This window comes from Psammomys obesus, unplaced genomic scaffold (genome assembly GCF_907164565.1).
Source record: "Psammomys obesus unplaced genomic scaffold, mPsaObe1.curated_primary_1811, whole genome shotgun sequence".
Lineage (NCBI taxonomy): Eukaryota > Metazoa > Chordata > Mammalia > Rodentia > Muridae > Psammomys > Psammomys obesus.
The window spans coordinates 13,273,950-13,298,438 of NW_026585689.1; the positions used below are offsets into that span (position 1 = coordinate 13,273,950).

The 24,489-nt window shown below is 40.4% G+C and overlaps 1 protein-coding gene across 1 annotated transcript in view; it reads right to left on the bottom strand.

Moving 5' to 3' along the window:
* Crybg3 (crystallin beta-gamma domain containing 3) overlaps nucleotides 1-24,489 on the bottom strand; it is a 104,885-nt gene that overhangs the window by 46,493 nt on the left and 33,903 nt on the right. The window contains exons 3-10 of the mRNA XM_055594344.1: nucleotides 22,103-22,533; nucleotides 12,533-18,632; nucleotides 10,308-10,352; nucleotides 9,922-10,037; nucleotides 8,629-8,776; nucleotides 3,627-3,763; nucleotides 2,742-2,856; nucleotides 1,657-1,692 (exon numbers count right to left, since the gene is read on the bottom strand). Coding sequence (XP_055450319.1) covers nucleotides 1,657-1,692; nucleotides 2,742-2,856; nucleotides 3,627-3,763; nucleotides 8,629-8,776; nucleotides 9,922-10,037; nucleotides 10,308-10,352; nucleotides 12,533-18,632; nucleotides 22,103-22,533 — 7,128 coding nt within the window. The remainder of the gene's footprint in view (nucleotides 1-1,656; nucleotides 1,693-2,741; nucleotides 2,857-3,626; nucleotides 3,764-8,628; nucleotides 8,777-9,921; nucleotides 10,038-10,307; nucleotides 10,353-12,532; nucleotides 18,633-22,102; nucleotides 22,534-24,489) is intronic.

Genomic DNA, 24,489 nt, shown 5'->3' on the forward strand with positions numbered 1-24,489 from the left:
CTTAACACTGGCTGCTTTTTATACTTGTTGATATTTGCTGTAGAGGAAGAGAGGTGTGCCGTTTTAAATGTAAATGCAATAGTTTCTGAGACAGAAATGAATGGAAGCTCAAGTGCTTTGATAATTGCACATTTTGCTCACATCTGGAGGTGTATTATAAATGGGGCAGGAAGCAGAGGGACAGCAGGAGAGAACTGTTACCACACACAGCTCTGTTTTTACTTCTGAAGGAACCTCTGCCCTAAATACTTGGCTGTGATAACAGTATTAACCTGGCCACACTTCATCCTTCGTCCTGCCTGTGGCTAACAGAATAATCTATATACAATTAAAACCCAAGCTATTGGTGGATAAATCCCTAGGCTTAAATACATAAAATTAAACAAAACTTAAAACTCATTTCTTAAAATATGTTAATCTTGATAATTCTATAGCCTAGATTTTCTTAGGAAACTATAATACACACACACACACAAGCAAAGTTAAAGCATATAAATATTATATATACAATGAAGTTTTATTTGGGCTTAGTAATTGTTGCATGTGTTGATATTCAAGCTAAGTAAAAAGCAGCATTTCTTTATGAATAAGCTCTATGACATCAGCAATGTTAATTAATTTCTAATTGGCAAGTTGTGATTACTTATGAAATCAATCTGCTCATATATGCCTACAACCTGTCAGACTGCAAACGCCCCAGGACGTCTCAGCCTCTCACACATGAGGATGTGATTCACCACAACTTGGAAGCACAACTTGGAAGTCACAAGGAGAGTGTCATAGGTAATTCTGTGTTTATTACTTGGATCAGCAGCTTGAAACATCTGCTGCAATTTTAATCACCTGGGAAACTTAGAAACGTTTTTACCTCACTCAAAATCAAAACAGTATACTGAGAATGGGAACTAAGCTGAAATATTTGTAATATTTAGATGATTCCAGCATGCAGTCAAGGCGTAAAAGACACATTTGGGCATGTGAGTTTTAAAAGATTCATCCCTGTGATGGAGAAGATTGCAGTCAGTTCTATAAACTGCGATGTGGAGGCCCTGAAGAGCTCCCTCCACACTCTCCTCTGGCAGGAGAGGCTACTTCTTACCTCTGATGGCTGTCTGCATCTCTAACTACCGAGGTGGCTTCTCCCATCTCTCCTTACACACATTTTGTAGTTCTAGTTCCTCCTTCTGCCACGTGCTTGACCCTGTCACTTCTGCCACCCAGTTTTCACTGCCTCTACCCCAGACTCCCTTCACAGGCACTCACACTTACAAACTGACACCGATCCAACAGGACCTCGCTGTAGCTCATCAGCATTGGCCCCTTTCCAAGCACCATCCTCAGATCCCTGCTGCATTCACTTGGAGTCACTTGAGCACCAACTTCAAAACCAATACCTCCATCACCAAATAGAAATCAAATGTATCACCCTCCCTACATAGTGGGCACTGGGTGGCTTTGTGGGAAAACAAAGCCCTTCCATCTCTGTACACTGTCTTCACTTCCCATTCACAGCCTCAGCATGGGCCCTCAGAAAATATTTGTCACCTCCAACTACTGCAGCCTCTGCTTGTTAGGTAGCATACAGTCACCTAACTATATAATATCAAAATACTTAAAAGACTAGTGCTGAATCTTCTGAGCCAGCTCAAGACTTACCTTTAAGTTCATAGGCATTTCTACTTTCAGTCCACCCTAAAGATAACAAGGTATATAAAGATAATGTAAATACATAAAAAGTAGGAAAATAACAAAGGTATATGTAAGTTACAAAAAAGCGCAACAGTTAAGACATATAAATTATGCAGCAGTCAAAATTAATTATGGTAAATTTAGGACCCTACAATAGTCAAAATCAACTCAGATTGATCTACATCAATATAGATGGGGCAAGAAATTTTAAGAAGCTTTCAGCAGTTAAAGCCCTAACAGCAGCTGTAGAGTATCCCAAACAGAAGAGTGGAACAGCTAACAGCTTCAGAAGTCACGCTTGGCAGAGTGGACTCCTAAGCCCATATCCAAATGCATCTCCTAAAACCACTTAGGTTTTCTAAATAAGGGCACTGCACCATCTCATACTTCTACCTCCCAGTTCCGCCAGCAAAGCTGATCATACCTAATGTCCTGTAGCACGAAGATTGTACACTATATATAGTAACATCGCTCTCACAAAGCCCTCACTTCGTAATGTTAGTGTTTAAAATGCTATTGCACATTGTGATGTTTCTTAGAATTTCTGCATTTGTCTCTGTTTCTATTTTCCAAGGCACAGAACCAAGTGTTTTTTTTTTTTTTTCACATAGCCTGCATTTATATGATCAGTTTGCTCCTCAAAAAATAAATAAGTTTTCCACAGAGATGCTGTAGGCACTTATTTAATCTTTAAGAAGGTAAACACTGAAAGAGCAACCAATTTATTATTAATGCTGAGTTTATTCTTCATTATCAAACTGGAAGAGACAATCTACTACAACTAATTTTCTAATGGGCATCAACAAGACAGACTGTGGAGATGATTAAATATTTAAAATTTCATAGAATACTTATTAAAAACTGCATGTATTGTGATAAACCTGCCACAGTTCAAAGTAAATGCAAACATTCTGCATAATCTAAACAGAAAATACAATATACAGTTTGGCAATTCAGTAGAGCATGCATTCCTGAGACTGAGGGCTATCAGCAATGAGCACAGCTGTTTGATCTGCTAGGAAAGAGGAAAGCCTTTGGTTGAATCTGCTTACCATCTGAAGAGGATGCAGTGATTTCATTTCTGTTACAGAAATCTCAAAGAGGCCCTGGTCTTCCTCCAAAATTGTAGCTTGCCCCTTAAAATTAATGTCTGGGTAGGCCAGCCAACTAAACAAAATACAGATGGTTGGTTAGAGTATGACAACAATAGTTTAGCTTGGCACTCTAAGAGGGAAAAGGGCTATCAAGAAATTCCATGATAGAATTACACTAACAAAGTGTATCAAGGAGATCAGACAGTCTATAAGGGGGAACACTAATACGTTCTAAGTATTTGCATTCATATACTCTCCACTTTTTAACCTGTTTGAGTGTTGTGTATCAATTTCTGCCCTAGAATTTTCTAAGACCTAAGACATGCGGCACTTTTAACGTTGGGAAGACTGTAACTTAAAACTCTTTGCTTGCCAGCTAGTACCCCAGGACTGATCACTCATCAACTAGGTGAGGGTGACACTCTGCCTTTGCCTTTCAGAACAGAGAAGTAAAACACAGAGCGGGGATACGTGACTGGTACTAAGAAGAGAGCAACAGTTAACATGAGCTAGAAATTGTTTAAGGTCCAATTGTTTAGGTGAGAGACATGTTTTTATTTCTCAATCTCAAAATGTGTCAGATAAAAAGACAATGCAATCCATCTATCAGGAAGGCTGGGGACTCTGTGCCTGCTCCTAGAGGCCATACATCAAAGCCTTAATTGGATCCAAAGAAAGACAGACTGTTGTAGACCACGGAGTAGTCTTTCCTGGGTATCTAGAAGCATAAACAAAATTAACTAACTAAAACTTCAGAATCTGTGTGTCACCTACAGAAACATAGAGCAAAGAGTTAACTTCGGGGGCCATTGATCATTATAATAAAGAAAGTCTGACACATACACTCCTGATCGCACAGTGAAGGATGTAGACTTGGGGACGTTGAGTTCTTCCAGATTGGGGACAGACCGGTGTATGTAGATCGGGTAGCACCCAGGGTCAGGCGGTGTGCACAGCTCTATCTCTGGAATGCTGCAATCCTGAAGAAGAAAAATTGCGTTTGAAATCATCTAGAGACACACAGGCGAGGGCTGTAAACACCCTGGACTCAGGGTTACAATGACTTCATTGTGTAGTGGGACCTCTCGGTGAAAACAACACAAGGGAGGGAGGAAGTGGTTAGCCTGAAGCATGGCTTTTTAACTCAGTCTTTCTCAGGAGTCATACACATAATGCAACAATCATACACATGTTGCTAGAAAAGCTATTGTCTCTTTTTTAATGTGTTTTTTTTTTTCTGCTTCATTTTTAAAAACACTTGTCCCGCTAAGAATGGCTCACTGTCTAAAGGGTTTGAGTGCCAAAGGTCTGCAAGTCTTCCTTCTCAGAAGCATAACAAAGCCTAAAGGGAGGAAGGGACTTAAAAAAAAAAATCAAACTGATCCCTTGGGGGACATAAAAAATAAATAATGGAGAGGCACTGCCCCTCCAGTGTGTTTATCTAATTTACATCAACGAAGGAGAAGGAACTAGAGGTGAGGGGAAAGGAAATGTGTTTTCCTACTTGTGGGACTCTTATTTTTTTAGCACAAGTTGGCTTGATGATAAAGTTATTATGAAATTTTACACTACCCTGGCCTTTAAAAATGAGACACTCACTGTCAGCATGCCCTGTCCGACCAACCTTCCTTTAAAATTACATTTGCCCTACCTCTTTTTAATCTATTTCCATTGCTGGTGCAAACTGCAATAATTACCTTAACTCACAATTAGGAGACAGGCAGAAGCAACTTTAAACACCTCAACTTTTTAAGAACTACTTACCCTGAGACACTCCCAGGATCAATACACATCAGATTGCTTTTTGGTTTCGCTTTTCTATAGTATCAAGATCCACACTCACTTCCCAGGGGTCTGCAGTCACACCCCAGCCTCTCTGCTTATCTCCATCCCAACACTGGCCTCTCAAAGTTTTATACATGGTACTCATGATGCATCTACATAGATAACCCTCTTTAATTAAGGGACATAGCTTATAATATCTAATATTCTCTTGAATGATGGTTAATATTGTTCTTTCTTTTAATTAATGATGCCTTTTTCTTTTTTAATAATTTATTTATGTATATTGGTGTTTTGCCTGCATATATATTGGTATGAGGGTGTCAGTTCCCCTGGAACAGGAGTTACAGACAGTTGTGAGCTGCAATGTGCATGCTAGGAATTGAACCTGGGTCCTCTGGAAGAGCAGCCTGTACTCTTTAACCATTGAGCCATCTCTCCAGCCCAATACTGTCCTTTCTTAAGGGATTAGAATCACAATGACTTCTCCCTTTTCCAAAATCACAGACACCATTCTGTTCAAACACACAACCCTAGGTACTCAAGAGTGCTTCATCATACAATTCAACTTTCAGTAACATAGTTCTCACCTCGAGCGCCTGAAATTCAGATGAAGGCATCTTAATAAAGTGAGTACGTGCACTAATCATCAGAGATACCACTAACTACAGACTTGACTACTTCCTTTTTTTTTAAAGAGTTTTTGCCATTTTAAATTATTTAAACTCTCCATATGTTGAATTCTCAATCATTCTCATTAATAAATACAGTAAGATGTTAACTAGAATATATTATTCTAGGGAATTAAGTACCCAACAGATTATATTAGTTAAATTGTGTTATTGCAATTGTCTTCCCCAAATGATACAAATTAGGTAAAGAAATGGATTCTCACTACAGACTATTAGAGTACTAACAGAGTACATTCATTACATACAATTATGACATATAAATTGCAACGCTTTGTCTCAAAGCATACTTCTAAAAACAATTAATGTACCTCCTTTTCAGAAATAAGTTCTAAATTTCAGTGAGCTGAAGCATCATAATTTAAATGGCCTTCAATATTAAAAAAAAAAAAAGTCTACTTCCTTCTGAAGTTTCACTTCACAATTAGCCAGAAATGCCCAGAACTGTCACCTGTCAGTCTTCAGTGGTCCTCTGTGTAGGGCTGACAATGGAGGGCTGCTAATGCTACTTCAAATGCTGCTGTATTAATGTTCCCCTGGGGAGCTGGGGTACAGTGGTGGAATACATAACTAACTGCTTCACACAAACAAGTTTCCTCTGTATTGTGTTACACAAACAATGTGTGGGTGGTGTACTTCAAAAGGGAAAAAGCTAAGAACCATTCGTGTCTACAGTAACACAGAAGGAAGTGGCAAAGCAGCCAAAGCATAGTGATGGCTCAAGAAAAAAAAAAAAAAAAAGAAAACAAAAGTGAGAAGCCTTTCATCCTCAGATACTACAGGCCCAATTTTCACTCAAGTTGACTGAAAGAAGATTTCACTAAGCAGTCTTTCGGGACAGTAGTCACAAAAATAGCATCTTTTCAAGGCTTGTATAATTGCTGACAGGCAAAGGCAGCCAAATTCTAACAACTGGAGGGTCCTTTATGGTAACCTAGCAACAATAAACAGCTGACTCCAAAGTGTGCAGACTTCATCCCACACTCCTCTACTCAATGCCACATTTTGCAAAGGTACCCTGGTGAAAACTCAATGATTAGTATGGAGAAGTCAAGGTTATAGGGGAGAAACAGTAAGAATGAACTGTACTTAACAAAAAAACTGTACTTAATAACCCTTTTTCCCCCTCCATCTTACACAAGATGCCTTTAATCTAACAAAGATCCGTCTTCATGGTTCACTAATAACAGCACTAACCTAGATGATTTCTGGTTATAACAAAAAGATCATACCTTTAAAACGAATGTACAATGCCCAGTGAACAAGGCCATTTACAACACTGGCTCTGATTTCAGGAAAGACTGCCAAGACACACTGCACTGTCGTCCCCACCCCTAATCATTTTCACTGGCTGCAAATATGAGCCTTAAACAGAATCTACAAAAGCAGAACACTGAAGGACCTGCTGCATCTGTTCGTAATCAAGGGAAGACATCATTAAATCAGAGCCTTAACTTCAGAGGAGAGCAACTGAAAACAAGATGATAAAACAAGATCACTCTGGACTAGGCAACTCCAAGTGGGACAAGAGCCTCCATGAGAAAGAAGCCATCCATAGGCAGAATTCTGACACAGCTGAAGAAGGAAGTTCCGTGCCTGATTCTCACTTTCTAAAATATTTATGCACTTTATGTTAGAAGCTTTGCTTTTCCTCCCACAGTAAAATTGTCAGTCTGTTGAAGATGTGTGATCAATCACACTATAACTGAAAAACAATGACTCAATGAACAAACAATGGAAGAAAAAATAATGCGAGCAGGACTCTTATTTTTCTCATAATACATTCTAAGCAAAAGGCAGATGTGCAAATCTGCCTTTAAATTTCTATGCTTGGCAGATTAAATTTGGTTGTACTCTTGTTTGATCTAGTGGAGTTGTAGGAATGGCTGGTTGCCAACTCTTGCTAACTTTTTCCCCAGTAGAGTTGGCATGGTGCCTGGCAGTCACAAGAAAGGGGCAAAACCACAAGCTAAGCAAATCCCAAAAGATTCCACCTACAAATTAATGATTAACTTGAAGAAATTTCTCTTAAGTTAGATAATGGAATGACCACTTAGATGGGCTTTGCAGACATGGTCACAGTTCCAAAAATGAAAGAAGACACTGTCCTCTCTGCCATGGAAATCTTTTTGCAATGCCACAGACCCAAAGATGCTCACCCCTTGTTTGACTAAAGAGACTCTGCCAAGACTCACTTGTCTACCATGCCATCTAATTTTTGTTGATCTTTTTAACACTCTAATTCAGACGCCACTTATTCTGGTGAGGTGCCTATTTCCTGAATGTCTCGGGCACCTCTGGCTTTCAAGCTACCTGAAATAAGACCAAAAGCTGAAAGAGTACTATTCCCACTGCCCATTACCATCATCAGGACTATAAGCAGTCACAAATACTTGTTAGATACGAATTTGTTTGTAGTTCTGACTTGGATACAATACATGTAAGCCTATCCTTATCATAACTTGAATATTTCTGTGTACTACCTTTATTTTTTCTCTATAACTACCAAGGGTTTAATTATATTGATCAAATCATGAGTAATTTCTCCACAACTGATTACTTGTATAATTTTTTTTCAGAACTTCATACTTGAGTGATTGCCTATGCAATACTTCTATCCTGTCCTCCCAAACTCCAAAATTCATGGGCTCACTTCTAAATTACTGAATTATTGTGTTTTTTTCTCTCACACACACACATACACACATACTCTCTCTATATCTATAGTCATTACATATCTACCTTAGAAACTGCACTATATCATGTCTTAGAATTTTCCTGAAGCAAATCTTGAGGACATAGAGAGGAGAGCCTGTTCTAATCTGAGGTCTGTCCTCATCAGTAAATCCACTCCTCCTTTAATCCATCACAGGGGCTCTCATAAAATGTCTCCGTGTTGGAAGACCTTTTTCATCTTCAATAATACTTTCTAACAGGAAATTAAACAGCAACGCTTTCACTCTCTCTCCCAATTCCTCCTTCTCTAATATCCCACAGCACATTCACATATATACACAACCTCCCCCAATAAACACACATGCAACACAATCATACTAAGTAGCAGCATTTAAGTTAGAAAAAAGACAAGATCTGAAACTACTACCTTTTTCTTAAAGATTCCTATAGTGAATATACCTAGCATTATATCTATGTCAGATACACAGACACATATATCATTTTACATTATTAAATTTTATAAGTTTAAGTATTTAATTTTCAGTTATTTGCTTAAACAACTGATATGTATAAATTTAAATATGAAGATTAAAACATTAGCACAAACATTAGCAACTACTTTTTAGCACTGTTAGGCCACAGCACAACTTTAGTACTTGACAAAAACAAAAAGAGTAGAAAATGAACAGCTGCATTACCTTTAAGACACGCTTGATAGAGCCCAGTACAAAGTTTCTTTCTGGGTGCCTCCTGTTCTGAAGAAGCCAGTCCCGATTTAACACTTTTTCCCCTTCTTCCAACACACATTTCTGACCTTGGAAATAGGGCTTCTCATATAAAATCCAGCTAAGCAAACAGAAGCACAAGGATCTGGTAAATCTACTTCTTCGAGAAAGAGTACTGAGTAGGGGACAGATCACTTTATGCATTTTATGTATAGCTTACCTTTTTCTATTAGCACATAATGTTACTTTTGAAATAATAATACAGACTAACTTAAGTTTTAAAATATCTGTACAAATTAGAAATGAAAATACTGAAAATGGGAGGCGGGGGGCTGGAGATGTGGCTCAGCAGTTAAGAGCACGTGTGGCTCTTGCCCAGGACATGGCCTCGGTTCCCCCACATGCTATGTCACAGCCAACCGTAACTCCAGGTTCAGGAAATGTAACACCCTCCTCTCACTTCCTCGGTCACCAGGCACGCATGTGGCATACATGTAGGCAAAACGCTCACGACATAAAATGAAAAATAGTGAATATATTTTAAAATACTAAATATCCTATATACCATGCGTCCATCTATGTAGATGAGGGCAGAACACTCACACACATAAAATAAAACACATTAAATAAATTTTAAAATGCTAAACACCGTATCCCAATAGAAGCCTGGATATGTATGTGTGCACACACACACTTTACGTCACATACACAAAGCCGTTTATATGAAAATAATTTAAGGTCTCCGACTTATGTTTCCATGTTAATCTTTCTATCACTGGATACTACAATCATGGATTCATTTTCCTTTGTGAAGACAACTCTTCACCGCACTGTTTACAGTGCATGTACCGCCCACAGCTGACCGGAACACTGGACCCGGGAACTCTGGCTCCAGTAGGTCCACGGAGCAGTGTTCATAATAGCAAAGGAGGTTTTCCCTCATTTTTAGACCATACTAGGAGTTCCTCAGTTCTTGAGCGTGTCAGCTATACAAATGACTCCTTGCTATACAAATGGGGCCTTCACATTCCATAGCTTCCCACAACTCTGAACTTAGTTTTCAAAGCCACGTTTCATTCAACTTGACTTGCAAATCTATCTTGATAACACTGCAATTGCAAAATGACACTAATATCATTTCAAATATCCTAGTAAAGTGAGGAAAGAGAGTATGACTTTAATAAAAAAAAGTACAAAAGAGCATAGAAGTAAGAAGACATGGTTAATTCTAAATAATAGGTTGTAACATTTCAAGAGGGTCCTTACCAGCCCCTTACAACTTTTATCAGTGCCCCATTCGGGAAAGACCATGTTGTAGCATCAGGAATGTTACAGTAGACCTCTTGTTTATATTTACTTCCATGGAGATCATAGATAATCATCTGCAACATACAGGAAGTAGGTGTAATAAGGACTAATTTTAAGAATCCAAAAAAAAGTTCAAAATGCCACAGAACATAGACAGTAAAATTTCCTGCCTGAAAAAAGCAAACGTTTGAAGCAATTACTGCAGATGTTAAATCCTTAAGTTTAAAAATTTAAAAAAAAGCCTATGTAAGTTAGTTGAAAATATTTGTCTTTAATTTCGCAAGCCTAAAAGTAGCCAAATTTTTCAGTATTTCCATTAGCCCATATGAGAATATTATGCTTACCTTCCCAGGCCTTGGATTACACCTCAGATTTTGTTTGTCAATATTCTGAAATAATAAAAGTGGAAGAACTAAGACATAGCTGGGCAGAAACTATACATTTATTACAGAGTTCACATTCTTCACTCATAAACTCATTTGTCACACACTTATTTGATAACGATGCCATACATACACACTTCTACAGACTAGAAAAACAAGCTGTAAATATAGAAGAAAGTAACAGAATGTCCATGCATTCAAGAAGCGCACAGCTCAGAAAAGCAAATAGACAATCACACTCCAATAACAATTTTTAATGTTTGTCTGTGGGTCTCAGAATCTGGGTTGATCTGCTGCTAGGTGGAGCCTCTCAGAGGACAGCTGTACTAAGCTCCTGCCTGTAAGCATAGCACAGTTAATAGTGCCAGGGGCTGGCTCTCTCCCGTGGAGTGGGTCTCGAGCTGGGCCAGGCATTGTTTGCACATTCCCTCAATCTCTGCTCTATTATTATCCCTGTACATCTTGTAGGCAATGTAAATTAGATGCTGAGATGTACAGCCAAACATTAGGGAGGGAGAGCTTGTGTGGAAGAGTGGGGGGAAGGACAGAAGGGCCTGGAGGGGACAAGAACTCCACAAAAAGACCAACAGAATCAACTAACCTGGGCCCAGTGGGGCTCACAGAGATAGAACCACCAACCAAGGACTATGCATGGACAGGACTTAGGACCCCTACGCATATGTAGCCGGTGGGTAGCTTAGTCTTCATGTGGGTCCCCTAGCCAGGGGAGCAGGGGCTGTCTCTGACATGGACTCTCTTGCCTGCTTTTAGATAACTTCCCTCTGGCAGGGCTGCCTTACCAGGCCACAGGAGAAGAGGATGTGCTCTGTCATGATGCGATTTGATGTGCTGAAAAGGGCTGGTAGAGGGGGAGGCTCTCCTCTTCTGAGAGGTAGGGGAGTGGGCATAGGCAGAAGAGGAAGGGAGGGTGTGACCAGGAGGAAATATGGGAGGGGGCTACGATAGGGATGTAGGTGAATGAATGAATACCAAAATAATTTAGGCTTTAAAACATAGACATGGCACCAGCACAGAGGGGAGGCTATGGAACAGAGGAGATCAGAAAGGGCTTCTTGGATAGTGACATTAAAAGAATTTAAAAGAACAGGATTTTAAAGAGTGAAAAACTGAAACAGGTTGGAGCAAATAACAGTAGACGAACTATTCCAAGAAGAAAGACACCTTGATATTTCCTTGGGCTAGAAGCAGGGAAAACAGTACGGAGCTGTGAGCACAAACAGAAAATAGAGAGTTCAGATTTTCCAGCGCTGAATTGTGTCTGCTGAACGTGATAAGCAGTGGGGACGAAAAGACCAACACTTCATCTAATACCATCGATTATTTTAAAATCACCTTGACTTTCCGGAATAACTGCTTAGTATTCAACTATTACCGTGTTACTAAGGCTGTTCAAGGTTAAGATACAGGCCTTTGAAGATCCTCTAGAAAGTTCCATAATATTGGCAGTGCCAATAGAGAAAGCTCCGGGCTAAAAGAATATCCCATTTTTGACATGTACGTATTTCTAAGTCAAGGAAAAATATTAAGTTGAAAGTGTTTTTTTTCAGCTAGGCTGTGACTTTTTGTTTTTCATACTAGGCTGCTCAGTACTCTGCTTTGTGTGAAGCACCTCCCAGAAGAGGGCATGGATAATGGGCAAAAAGGTAAAAATGTTACCAAACAAAATTTCATGAGATAAATAGGCTAAATGGGAAGTAGCAACTTCATCATACAGGGAAACTTGAGAGATTTAGCAAATTAAAGCGTTATTTAAAGTGAAAATACTAGCCAAAAACTGTAAAATTGCTGGTTTTTCCAATAGGGCTTTTACATTCTGACTAAGCAATTTTGTTTTCTTGTTAAGAACAGATAACTAAAGCATATATTATATTTCAAAGAACAATCCTCAAGTTTTAAAAACTAAGTTTACACCTCAAAGTAGTAAGTGTATATGTGTATGGTGTGTGTACTGAACCTGGGCTAGGAAACGTGAATGCTCAGTGACCACTGATCTACACAGAGTCCCTTCCGTTCATTTTCTTTTGACCCAGGGTCCCACTAAGTTGCCAGGCTAACCTAGAACTTATAATTCTGTCTTAGCCTCCCAAGACACAGGTGTTTTTAATAAGCCTGCAGGTAGCCCCATGGACTAGCGCTCTGCTTCACTAATGAGCACGGTAACTTACCTCAATGTACGCACTCAATCTGCCTGGGTGGTCTTGAACTCGAAAATATTTGGACACTGGTTCCTGAAAGGCACTACCAAATCTGGTTCCCGTTTCTGAGGAATGAGTTCGGGAAGTCTGCAAGTACTGATTATAGGCACTCTTTAAGGAAGAATGCAACTTAGAAGTCAGATCCGATTTTTGCAGAAACGACGCCTTTTCTGACCAAGGGCCCAGCTGCAGATTGGAGGTCCTTGGTTCACTGGACTCCATGTAGGACCTGGAAAATCCAGCACTCTCCCGTTCATCTTCGGGGTAAAAGGTGATGGAAGGATCTGGCAAGTAGAAGGTGACACGTTCCTTCCTTTCAGCTCTGAAGCCTTTACCCGAAGTTGCTGCTGCTGCTTCCTCCTCTTCCTCCTCAGCCACCTCTCTGTCGTCTCCATCAAAGTTTCTCTGCAAGCGCTCTGACACTGACTGGAGGAGGGATAAGACTGACGAGGGCTGGTTTGCGCTCTCCCTGGATTTTGTGGAGCCGTGGTGACCAGGGGAGACCTCGCTGGATAAACCATCCTCCTGTGAGCTGTCGTCCTCGTAAATGGGGCTCAGGGCTAAGGGATAAATTTTGTACCTTTTGGCTTCCACTGATAAGAGCATGTCTGAATTGTCTCCATCAAATGCCTCACCCTGTTTGCCTTCCTTTTCAAAACGATGGACCAGATCAGTTCTGCTCTCAGACCTTTCACATGCCAGGCCAGGCAGGCTGTTGGAGGAGGTGTCAGAAAACAAGCCAGAGCGTGTTCCCTGTAGTTCTGTGGGAGTGTACTTGTCCTCCTCTAAAAGGGGCTCATCGTACAATATAGTAAAGGAAGCATTCTCTTGTTCATCCTGAGAAACAAAGGCTACATTCGGCTCTTCCTTCTCATCTCGATAGTCCAGATCTTCCCTCTTGTCATATACTGCAGTAACAGACACTATTTTGTTGAGCCTTACCACTGCGTCCTCCTCTTGAAAATCTGGCATCGTTAAGGCTGGGTAGCCCTCATAATCCTTACTTAACGTAGGTGATTCATAGCCCCTGAAATGTGAAGCAAGTCTGTCATCGTGAGTTATCAGTCCTTCCTTTACTTCAGTGGGCTGCTCTTCTGCTTCTCCAGCACTCTTCTCCATGTACTCACTTTCAAAGACAGGATGCATAACCTCCACTTTTGTAATGATCACCTCTGGTCTTGTTCCATTTGTTCTCTCAATGGCTACCTCTGGAAGTGATAATTTGGGGTTCTCGATGCTGCCACCAGAATCTTCTGAAGCTGTTACTTCCATCTCTATCTTAGAAGGCACCAACTCATTTTCACTTGACTCTCTGATACTTCTTTGGACTCTTTTTTCCAAAATGTCCAAGGAAGAATGTACTGTGTTTTGGTGTGTTTCTTTCACGTCTAACACAAATGGGACCCTCTCAGCTTTTCTAAGGACATCTTCAGCATCCCCTTGGGGAGGCACAGGTCTCTCCATCTTTCCAGTAAGCCAGTCATTATCTTTCTGATACGTATTCAGCACTTCTAACCTAACAGGCACCCCTTTTGCTGTGTCAATTTCTCCTCCAGAGTCCTCTGAGTAAATCTCTTCCATTTCTAATTCAACAGGTACCACACCTCTCCCATCAGTCTTTGCAGCATCACTTTGCTCATCCTTTTGGTAAGTGTCTTCCATTCCTAATATAACAGCTGTCACTTCAGCCTTTGAAGTAATGCCCTCACAATCTTTTTCGTAGGTATTTTCTACTTCTGACAGAACAGATGCGACCCCAGTCTTCCCAACATCCCCTTCCGCATGCTTTTGGTAAATATTTTCCATCTCAATCGAAACAGGTGTCACCTCAGTCTTTACAACATCACCCTCAGCGTCTTTTTGATGGGTAGTTTTCATTTCTGACATAACAGGCATCACCTCAGGTTTGCTAACATCCCCTTTGCTATCCATCTTATAAGCTTTTTCCATTCCCAAAGTGACAGGTAATTCCTCAGGTTTTTCAACATGTATCTGAGCATCCATTTGGTATACACCTCCCCTTGTAAAAATGTCAGCCTCTGGCTCAGCTTTCGTAATGTTTAATTCATCACCCTTTTTACATGTTTTCTCTTTATATGACATTAGAGGTGCTGCTTCATGTTTCCTAATGTTCATCTCAGCATCCCTCTTACCTGTTTTTCCCATTTCTAACAATGAAGGTATAATTGTGATTTTCCCTGCATTTACTTCATTATCTTTTCGGTGTGCTTTCCCCAAATCTAACATTGCAAGAGGTGTGCTTTTACTATATCCTGGCAAACTTTTTTCAGATTTGCATACAAGGCTATCAGACAAACTGCTTTTGGAGGTGCTAGGCACATGAGTATCATCACTTGCAAAAGGAGGCAGGTTGAAATTTAATACAAGAATTCTAGTGTCCTCTGTTGCCATTTTGTGATTATCCACACACTCTGCTGCCTTTTTACAGTCCTCACTGACAAATAAATGTGGCTTCACTCTGTCATCTAACTTTGTGTGGGACATGTCTTCAGCTTGTAAAACAGTCTCTGATTTTTGCAAATTTACAGTGTCAGACTGTCCAGCTTCACTTCCAAAACCTGGGAACTGCTGATAGGGAATAATTTCTCTTCCTTTCATTGACTCAGTGCCACTAACTAAGTCGCTTATGGAGGAGGATTTACTTAATACTTTATATTCACTAATTTCACATGTGCTTTGATTCCCTGCCTGCTCCGATACCAAGAACTCCCTAACTATAGGTGGTTTAACATCACCACATTTATAAACTTTTGAAGTGTTAGCCTGAGGTTCAGAAGCCCAGGTATTTTCAATCTCATCAAAAGCATCATTTATCAAATTTTCTCGGGCTGCATAAATAACCTCATTGACTAATTCACTGCTCTGTTCTTCTAAGATACAAGATAAATTCACTCTATCAAAATCAAAAAGGAGACTTGTCTCACTAACTGTGGGCGAAACACTGGCCTTTTCTTCCTCTTTGACTTCTGACATATTGTCCATGCCTTTCTCGTCCGAACTCTCTTTCAATTGGATCCCTGTTAATGTCACTTCTGATGGGATGGCTTCTTTCACAGTACCTGGATTCATTACATCATCTTTGGCGAGATGCTCCTGGCAGGTACCAACGGTGCGTTTGGATTTCAGTTCTTCCCTGACAGAACTTAAAATCTCCTCAGTCAGTGTATCAGCTTTTGTGAGTAAACCACTTCTGAGTAAAAGTGGGTCACGTGCTCCTTTCCTGGCTTCTGTCTGCTCAGCAGATGCCTCAGAACACTGCTGGCATGAGCGGTTAACTGACACTGGTGCCTCAGCAACTGTTCCTGTCTCTGCCTTCATGGGACCGTCAAAGTAGGCAGTGGTTGGGGAATCGAGACATGCCTTCCTGGTATGAGGCCCCAAACATCCCTGAATTGGGGTCACTTCTGCCCCTTTTGGGTTAGGTGTCTTTAATTCCAAATAAGAGCTATTATGGCCCAGTGTGTCAGTAACAGAAGCACCTTCACATGTGATATTTACAGTAACACTTAAAGCCTCAAAATGACTTGGGAGGTCAGGTGAATTTGTAGCTGTGCCATCTCCCTTAGAGCGACAACAGGAGGAAGATGCAGCACTCGTGCCAGCACTCAGGAAATACAAGTTTTCTCTACAGGCTTCTTCCCCTTCTGATCCCAGTAGAGAAGGCACAGCCAGTGAACTGCAGTCCTCCGGTGCAAACACATTTTTCTCCAAATGGGCATCAGAACCCAGAAAAGATGAATATACTTGTGTATTGTCAGTTTCTTGGAATTTTGGAGAAATATCATCTAAACCTAGTTCTTCCATTTCAGAGACACTAGAACTCTTTTTCATCACACTAATAGCTAGAGATGAGCTGATTGAGCAAGTGCTAGCTTTACAGTTCTGTGCCATGTGCCTTGTGGATTTCTCCTCTGGACCAGGAGGTATAATCCCAGACAGATTACTTCTGAGAATAGAAGCAGTGTTAGCTGGGGTGTCTATCTCTGTTTCTTGTACACTGTGGTGTTTAGAGGCAGGAGAAAGCCTCGCCTGGTGATTCTCCTTAAAGCCACCACCTAAACGTATCTCTTTAATCTCTCCATGATCCACGGATTGAATACCTTTGTTCTTTTCAATTGCTAGAGAATTTAACTCTGGCAAAACAGTCTCCCGTGGCGTGTCTGCAGCTATTACTTGAGAAAAAGAAATGCCATCCTGAGAAATGTCTCTGGGTTCTGCCTGAGAAACAGACAGCTTGGACGAGGCGATTCCTCTTCCAGAACACAACTCACCAGGGAGGCTACTCTGACCACCGTCCTCTGCTTTCAGTAGCCTCTCAGCAGTTTGGCTTTCCAAGGGAAGAGACTCAGACTTCTCTACAGTGCTCTTCCTTGCTTTAGCATTTGAGGACATTAACTCTGCCTTCTTAGGACGATGCGCCAAAACAGAAGTGTGCTCCTCAGAGATATGTCCATGCTCAAAGTTCAGCAGATCTACCTCGGCTACAAGAGTGCCAATGGTTTCAGGACCCAGTGGAAACGGGCATCTTTCACCATCAGGAAGAATTTCCTTGGGTTTGAGGATAAGAGATGCATGTCCAAGGTGTAGGGCAGGAGGAGTCTCCCTTTCTACAGCCTCAGGATGAGTCCCCACACCTTCTTCTCGACACTCATTAGGATGAGAGGAAATGCTGCCCTGTCCAGTTTTACTGAATGGAGGTCTCTCACTCTTCAAACCGGAGAAACCCAACTTGTCATGCCTGTCCACTCCAGAAACAGAGGTTGGAGGTGAGGCGCTGCCATCAGAAGTTTTACAGTCCAGGTTAAGAGGTGTCTCAGCACCAGGGAAGACTTTGGCTTGTTGAGGATTCTCTAAGGGAAAAGAAGATTCAGAAATGAGATTTCTGTTAAGTTCAAAATTCAGCTTGGGTGTTATTTCCCTTTCTGTGCGTGCTACGACCGCTGAGTCACTGACACATGTCAAAGAACCAGGGTCCTTGTGATTTTTTCCCACGTCAGGAGGAGTTTTGACATGTGGCTCCAGACCAAGCACTCTAGTTTCCGTTTCACACAGTGGCTCAGTATCTTTGGGTAAGGACTCAATTCTGTCTTCTGGGGCTCTTACAGGACTTAAAGTCACGGGCTCACCCCCTGGGGCACCTCCTGTTCCTTGCATGTTTTCTGAAACCACATTTCTCTCTGAGTCTCGGGCAGGTAACCTCTTCCCTTCATTTACAAGTTCTGCGTCTGTCACAGCATGTCCCTGGAGAGCATTAATGCTGGTGTGATTGACATTCCACCTGGATGGGTTGTCTGCAGCTGGCCTGTCCCAACACTTACTCTCTGGCAACCGTACATCTTCATGCATAATTGATTCATTTGGACTTGACAAATTTGTACTTTCCACTTTGGTAGCGGCACTCCCATCGGATGATTTACAACAAGAGGAATCAGAAACAGCAGGCTTCTGAGGCTCAACATGCTCCTCGCTCGGCACTGACATCCCATCACTCACGGTGGAGCTGTTTCCTCCCAGTGTGTTTTCTGTTGCAGTTTTCCTCTGAAATTCTGGACAAGGGACTTGGCTACTTCTACTTCCTATAAACAACGATGAACAAACCAAACTGCTCTCAGTCTGTGAGTCAGATTCCCCAACAACTGAGCTGGGCTTAGACACAGAAGAAGGGGAAGCCCAACTGTTCCCAGAGCCTCCCTGGCTATTTTCATTTAAAAAACCCTCAGATAAAGAGATATTCTGCAATTCTGGGTCGTTTTCCAGATGGCTCTCGATGTTATTTATTTGGCTAGAGACTCCTAATGGACCTCCAAGCGAATGTCCTTGTGTGGCTACATCTTTGCTGGCGGGCAACAGTGGGACCATCACAGTGTGTGCTGTGCTTCCAGGGCCAGCGTGGGCCTGTGTCCTTGAGTCAGTGCTTCCGTCTCCTCTGTCTGATTGATTCACAGTTCCCAACACAGTCTGTTGCTTCAAGTACTTCCTGATTTGTGCGGGTCCTCGATAGGTTGCATATGTTACTGAAGGCGTCTCTGGTTTACCAACAGTGTTTTTTCTATGGAAAAAAAAAAAAAAGACAGCATTGGTATCAGGCAATATAATTAGTAACAGTATTCCAGTAATTGTGAAATACATCCTTTAAGTAACATGTCTCATGTAATAAGTTTTGGAGTAAATTCTAAAAATTTTAGTTAACAGTTAACTGTTTCACTAAAAATAGTGAAGATCTGACAGGCAGCCTGTGATCACCAAGTCTGTGTTCATGTTTGAGTGCCTCAAAACTGTTCCTCTTTATCTCACTGCATAGTATTTCTAATTGTGAGTAACAGAAAGAATGTGGAATGGTAAAGCAAGACTTGGGTTCCTGTTCTAGCCCCCAAATAGCCTCCTCTAAGGGAGGACACCAACTGGACTTCAGGTTGGTGTCCTTAAGCTTATACATCACTGATTTCTCCAATCAGAATGTCCAATCTACTCCTTTAATTTTACATGTGAATTTAAAAGGCAACTTTTTGTGGATAAATTTGAGATGTTTTAAAGAAAGACACTGGTAAGATGTGTAATTCATAGTTAACACTAAATATACATTAACTCAATGACAGAGTTCTTAGCACTTTCCTCTCATATGAAGTATTTCAAATACTCAACTCCTAAGTACTAAATTGTCTGGGCAAAGCGGACATCATAATAGTGTTGTAGAAGGACAGGAGAAACAGCAGTAGCGGGAAGTTCCTGACGTTCTCACCACAACTTGCTGGGAAGAATCTACCTCTAAAAGCTTACATGTAAGCCCTGTATAAACATCATTCCTAGCCTCTTAATTTTACCATCAAAGGGAAAGTGACCTTAATCCTGAACTCTAAGAATTAAGCTTATAAATGACCTCCACCACAAACTAATTCCTCCACCAAGATGAACTTTTAGTCTCTGGTCTTTGAACACACAGATCACAATATTTACCGCATTGAGTTATAAGGAGCTAGGAAGTTCTTGCCCACTATTCTGTTAGAGGTCTGAGTGGACAAGGTGTGCCATCATAATCTGTATATTTCAATCCTTCACAAAAGAGCTAGACAATAGCGTCTATGTAAGGCCCTCTGTGGATTAATCCATGGCTAATAATCATTCTAAATGTTAGCAATCTACTTCACACTATCTTACTTATTTTTTATTTTATGTGTATGTATGTGTGCCGCATGAATGCATGTGCCTGTGGCCATCAGAGGATGGCATCAGATCCCCTGGAAGTAGAGTTACAGACTGTGAGACACCTGACCTGGGTGCTGGCCCTCTTCAAGAGCAGCAAATGCTCTCAACCATTTCTCCAGCCCCTAATGGCTCACTCTTTCTTAAGGTAAACACTAAAGTGTTTAAACCCTGAACACAAATTAAAATATAAGACCCTGAATATAAAGATAAATGGTGAAAATATTGGTTACACGTTTTATGTCACTTTTTCAGATAACACCTATCATAATCTAAAACATTATATAGAATCTATCTGGAAAGTAGAAAAATCTAGTTAGTATTCCAATGCCTTTTAAAATACAGTTCATCTTTACTGTTACAGCAATGTTAAGAAAGCTAGATTTATCTCAGTGATATAGCTAAGTGCCTCTCCTTCAGCATATAAAAACTTCAGCATACATCTTAAATTTTATGCCTCTTACATACATCTTAAATTTTAGCTGAACTAGTTTATTTCACCTCATATAAATTCTGGCTCCTAAAATCTTACCAAGCCATAAGCATAGACAAGAAAAAAATCTGTTCCATTCATTTATTTTACTGTTTATCATAAACTAAACTAGATGCAGATAGAAAATCAACAGTGACTTTAGCTACAGAATGAATTTCAGACTAGATCAAAGAGTTACTGAACAATCTCTGACTTTAAATAAAGCAGTCTTTGTAAGAAAATATTTAAGAAGACACAACAGGGGCTGGAGATATGGCTCAGTGATTAAAAGTACTTGTTGCTCTTGCAGGGGACCCTGGTTGAATTCCCAGCATCTACATGACAGCCCATAACCATCTTTATTCATTTCCAAGGAATCTCATACCCTCTTCTGACCTCTGCAGGCACCAGTCAGGCACGCAGTGCACAGACATACATACAGGCAAGCTATTTATACACAATAAAAGAAAAAAGAAAAACAGGTAAGAGTAGTCTTACTGAAAAATCCCATATCCCGTACCCGAGTATGTAAGTTATTCAGAAAATACAAGAACCTTTCAGAACAACATACTAAAATCCAGACGCCAGGATAGGTTTCTGTCATTTTCTTTCAAAATTATAATGCTGTATACTTAAAACCCATTATCAATAAACTACAACTTTTTTCTCCGAAAAATTCTGAAGAAGTGGTAACCCAAGAAATGTACGTGATGCCAATGAAACAGGAAATAATAGCTAAGAATCATGTATAGTGAATGTAGATACCCTTGGAACTGCTCTGTGTGAGTGAGATACTGAGGCATTTAATCTTGCTTAGTAATGACAAAGTTACTAGAAAAATGTCTTGTATGGTTCCAGAGTATTAAGAAGGGAAATATGTGCTGTACCTTTCTATTTGGGGGGTCTTTTTGCATAATTTCAACTACGATGCCTTTAATGCCTTAGTCTAAAATTCTAACCAGATAATCTTCTGCAGCACCCTGGATGGAAACACTACATATTTGTAACTCACGTGTATATTCATTAAATCAAGCAATTGCCATGTTTAAAGCACTGAACTTCAAAGTCGCAAGCCTAGCTTTACGCATTATAATTAGTTGTTTCAGTTCTGAGCAGCTATACTGCCATGAGAGATCATCCGGCCAGCACTGCCTACTTTCTACAAGGTTGTTTCAGAGGCTACATCTGAATCACCATATCCGAATAAAGATGAAAATATCAAAAGGTTCTCGTTTTCATTTTTAAATAAAACAGAACTGCTACGCATCTGTGACTTTGGAAGGTTTACCTTGAACAAGCTGAGCAGAGAAGAGAGAATTTCATGTACATAATTATGCATGTGATCTACACCTTACTATATCCAAAAATACACAATCCCCAAAATAACAGAATAAAGTAAAATAGTAAGAGATTACAAGTGCTGACAAAAACAGGCATAGACACGCAAGACACCATGTGACAGTTTACACAGTCTCTAAATGCTGTACTACAGTTTGGATATACTGGATACACCTGGTATTTCAGCCAAAAAGTGGATCATTTATTAGAGAAAATTCTATCACACTGTGCAAATAACAACTAGCCCTTTAGAAAATGTAAGACAAAGTTAGCACCAGTAAGGTATTTGCACTATCGCCTAAAGAAGAACGAAAAGGTCCAAGGACATGTAGAAAGTATATACGATCATATCACCTCAGATCTGGCAGCAGAGACTATTATGAGATACCTTTTCCAAGTCTTTCAATTAATGAGGTTTACCAGCTAGGCTTACAAGGCTAGGTCCAAAAACTTAGGGTTTCATTTTATTTAGTTTTTTTTTTTTTTTTTCAAGTAACTTTCAAACTTACTTGGGCATATCAGTGGTTTCCTGTTCACTGTCTTGTGTTGTATCCAAAGAAAAGGCATCAGAGAGTTCTGAGGAGTTGGACTCTTGTTGGTCCACAGGAAGGGCCTGAGTTCTCACAGTGCAGCTGGCCATCTCCTTCTCCATCTGGCTCCCTTCCTCAGGGGGGCCGCTGGGAGTCTGTGGGTCTTTCTCAGGTTTATCCTGGTCATCTTTGAAGGAAGACTGTTTAACTTCCCCAAGAGATGACTTTCCTGAGATATTGAATAAGTTCCCAAGAAACTGAAAAAAGCTTTCTTTTCCCTGTCGGTCATTGTCTGCTGTTTTGGCATCTGATGTGGAATTAGGAAAGTCATTTGGCTTTGGGGGATCTTCCACCATTGGGAGAATGGCTGGCTGCTCAGCATGGTTCCTTGTGTCCTCACCTTGGGGAATCTGAAAACAAAATAAGTAAACATCATCACTTATAAAATAACAGACTGACTAAGACAGCTCGCGCCTGGCAGAGGCAAGGGACACACACGTGACCCAAACCCTGGGCTGTTGTCTTCATGCTGTTTATAACCTACTCAGATCATAGTTGGTGCAGCTTAAACAAAGCTGTCTATTAACATGACAGAGGGAGACACTCCAACACCCCAAACACGAGTATCCAGTCTAGGTTTAAAAGAGGTGACAGAGAGGTTGTAACTAGGTGATACTTCTGGGAGGATGGAAACCCTCTGAAGGGAACATAAAAGTTGACTATGATAACATCTGTCTCTCTGTCTGTCTGTCGCTCTCTCTCTGTGTATGTGTGCATGTATAAGGCATTAACTTTTAAGGGGATTACTATAACTGGAAATTAATTAGAATGCAAAACTGAGTATTGTGAGAATAGACAGACATAAGAGTCAGAGCACGGCAAAACTTACATGTACTTAAATATGCCCCTGCCCATTATAAAGCTAGTGGGTATTACTTCAGACACTTAGTATATTAGACAAGGAAACCCACACTGCCCTTATCATTTCCATGATGTGTTCACCCATGACTATGCTGCTGTGTTATATAAGATTGTTCCCAACATGGTCAAGAAAGACAGTAACACGGAACATCAATTCCAAGTAAAGGCCCACTGAAATATAAGTCCTGACTGGGGATTACATACAAGTGAAGACATGCACTCGGCATTCTAAGGACGCTGAACATTTTCAGAGATGCATTTTACCTGCTCAAAATCCAGCTGTCAGTAAATCATATTCATATGCATATGAACTACTCACGCTAAGATCAAACTAGGAGAACAAAGAGCATGCTGGCATTTCACCTCACACTCCTCCGGGATTTCAAAAGGCCTTAAGCAAATGTACCAACTCACCTGCCTTCCAAACATGCTTACTCACATAGCTGCATACTTGAAAAAGGAATGCACACCCAAAATTGTCTGTCACTCACGAGGCTCAAGAGTCCTCGTAAAATAAGAACTCAAGTGTGAGTCAGGGAAGGATCAGAACATGAAGGTAAAACCACCTTAGAGCACTGTAGGCTCACGTGACAAAGTTTTGTAAGAGATGACAATCTTCAAGAAAGCAAAGCTATCATAATTACTTATGTCATTTGTTCACCTTAGTCCATGCTTTAATCCAGGTCTGAAACAGCTTAAAAGGACATTCCACTAACCATTTATCAAACATAGTATAAGGCAACAAGAATAATGTTAATAACATGACATGACGACGGGCAAAATAATTTAGAGTGAGTATTCTAAGTTGAGGTTAAATTTTATATTTATTTCTCTATTATTTTTCGGTAACAGCATTTTCTATTATTATATCAAGTTAGGACTTGAGATAACTCTACTGCTGGAATGCACGAGCCTTTTAGTCACTACAAGGCTCACCTCCTATGGTTTCATCTGTGATTTGATCCCACTTAATTTCCACTTCCTCCACCCATCCTGCTCAGCAGCAGAGCCCTGGCTGTTAAGTCAGCTCAGTGGAGCCATCACCTCAACTGTCTCATAATATGAATATGGCAGAAGAGATGCTAGTTTACTCCTTTTTTTGTCTTTTGAATATTTCATTTAATTTGTTTAATTTTTGGCCAGGCTATTTCTCCCTGGGTCAAAATGAGACAGCAATGTAATGTGAGTATGTGAGTTGCCCTTTGGTGTAACTAGCTTAAGTGAATGCCCCTCAAGGCTCCTCACATACGGCCTGCTGACTATTGTTAAAATGCTTGAGATCAAAAGTGCAAAGGAATCAATGCTTGCTTCTCTTCAATTTTAATTTTCAGCTTCTTAGACTGATGCAATGTTAAATTTAACAAAGGATTTTTTTTCAGTTTCTTTAAATGTGTCAGTTACTTAATTTTCCCCTCATAATCTTCTGAGAATTTTTTCTCAGTAAT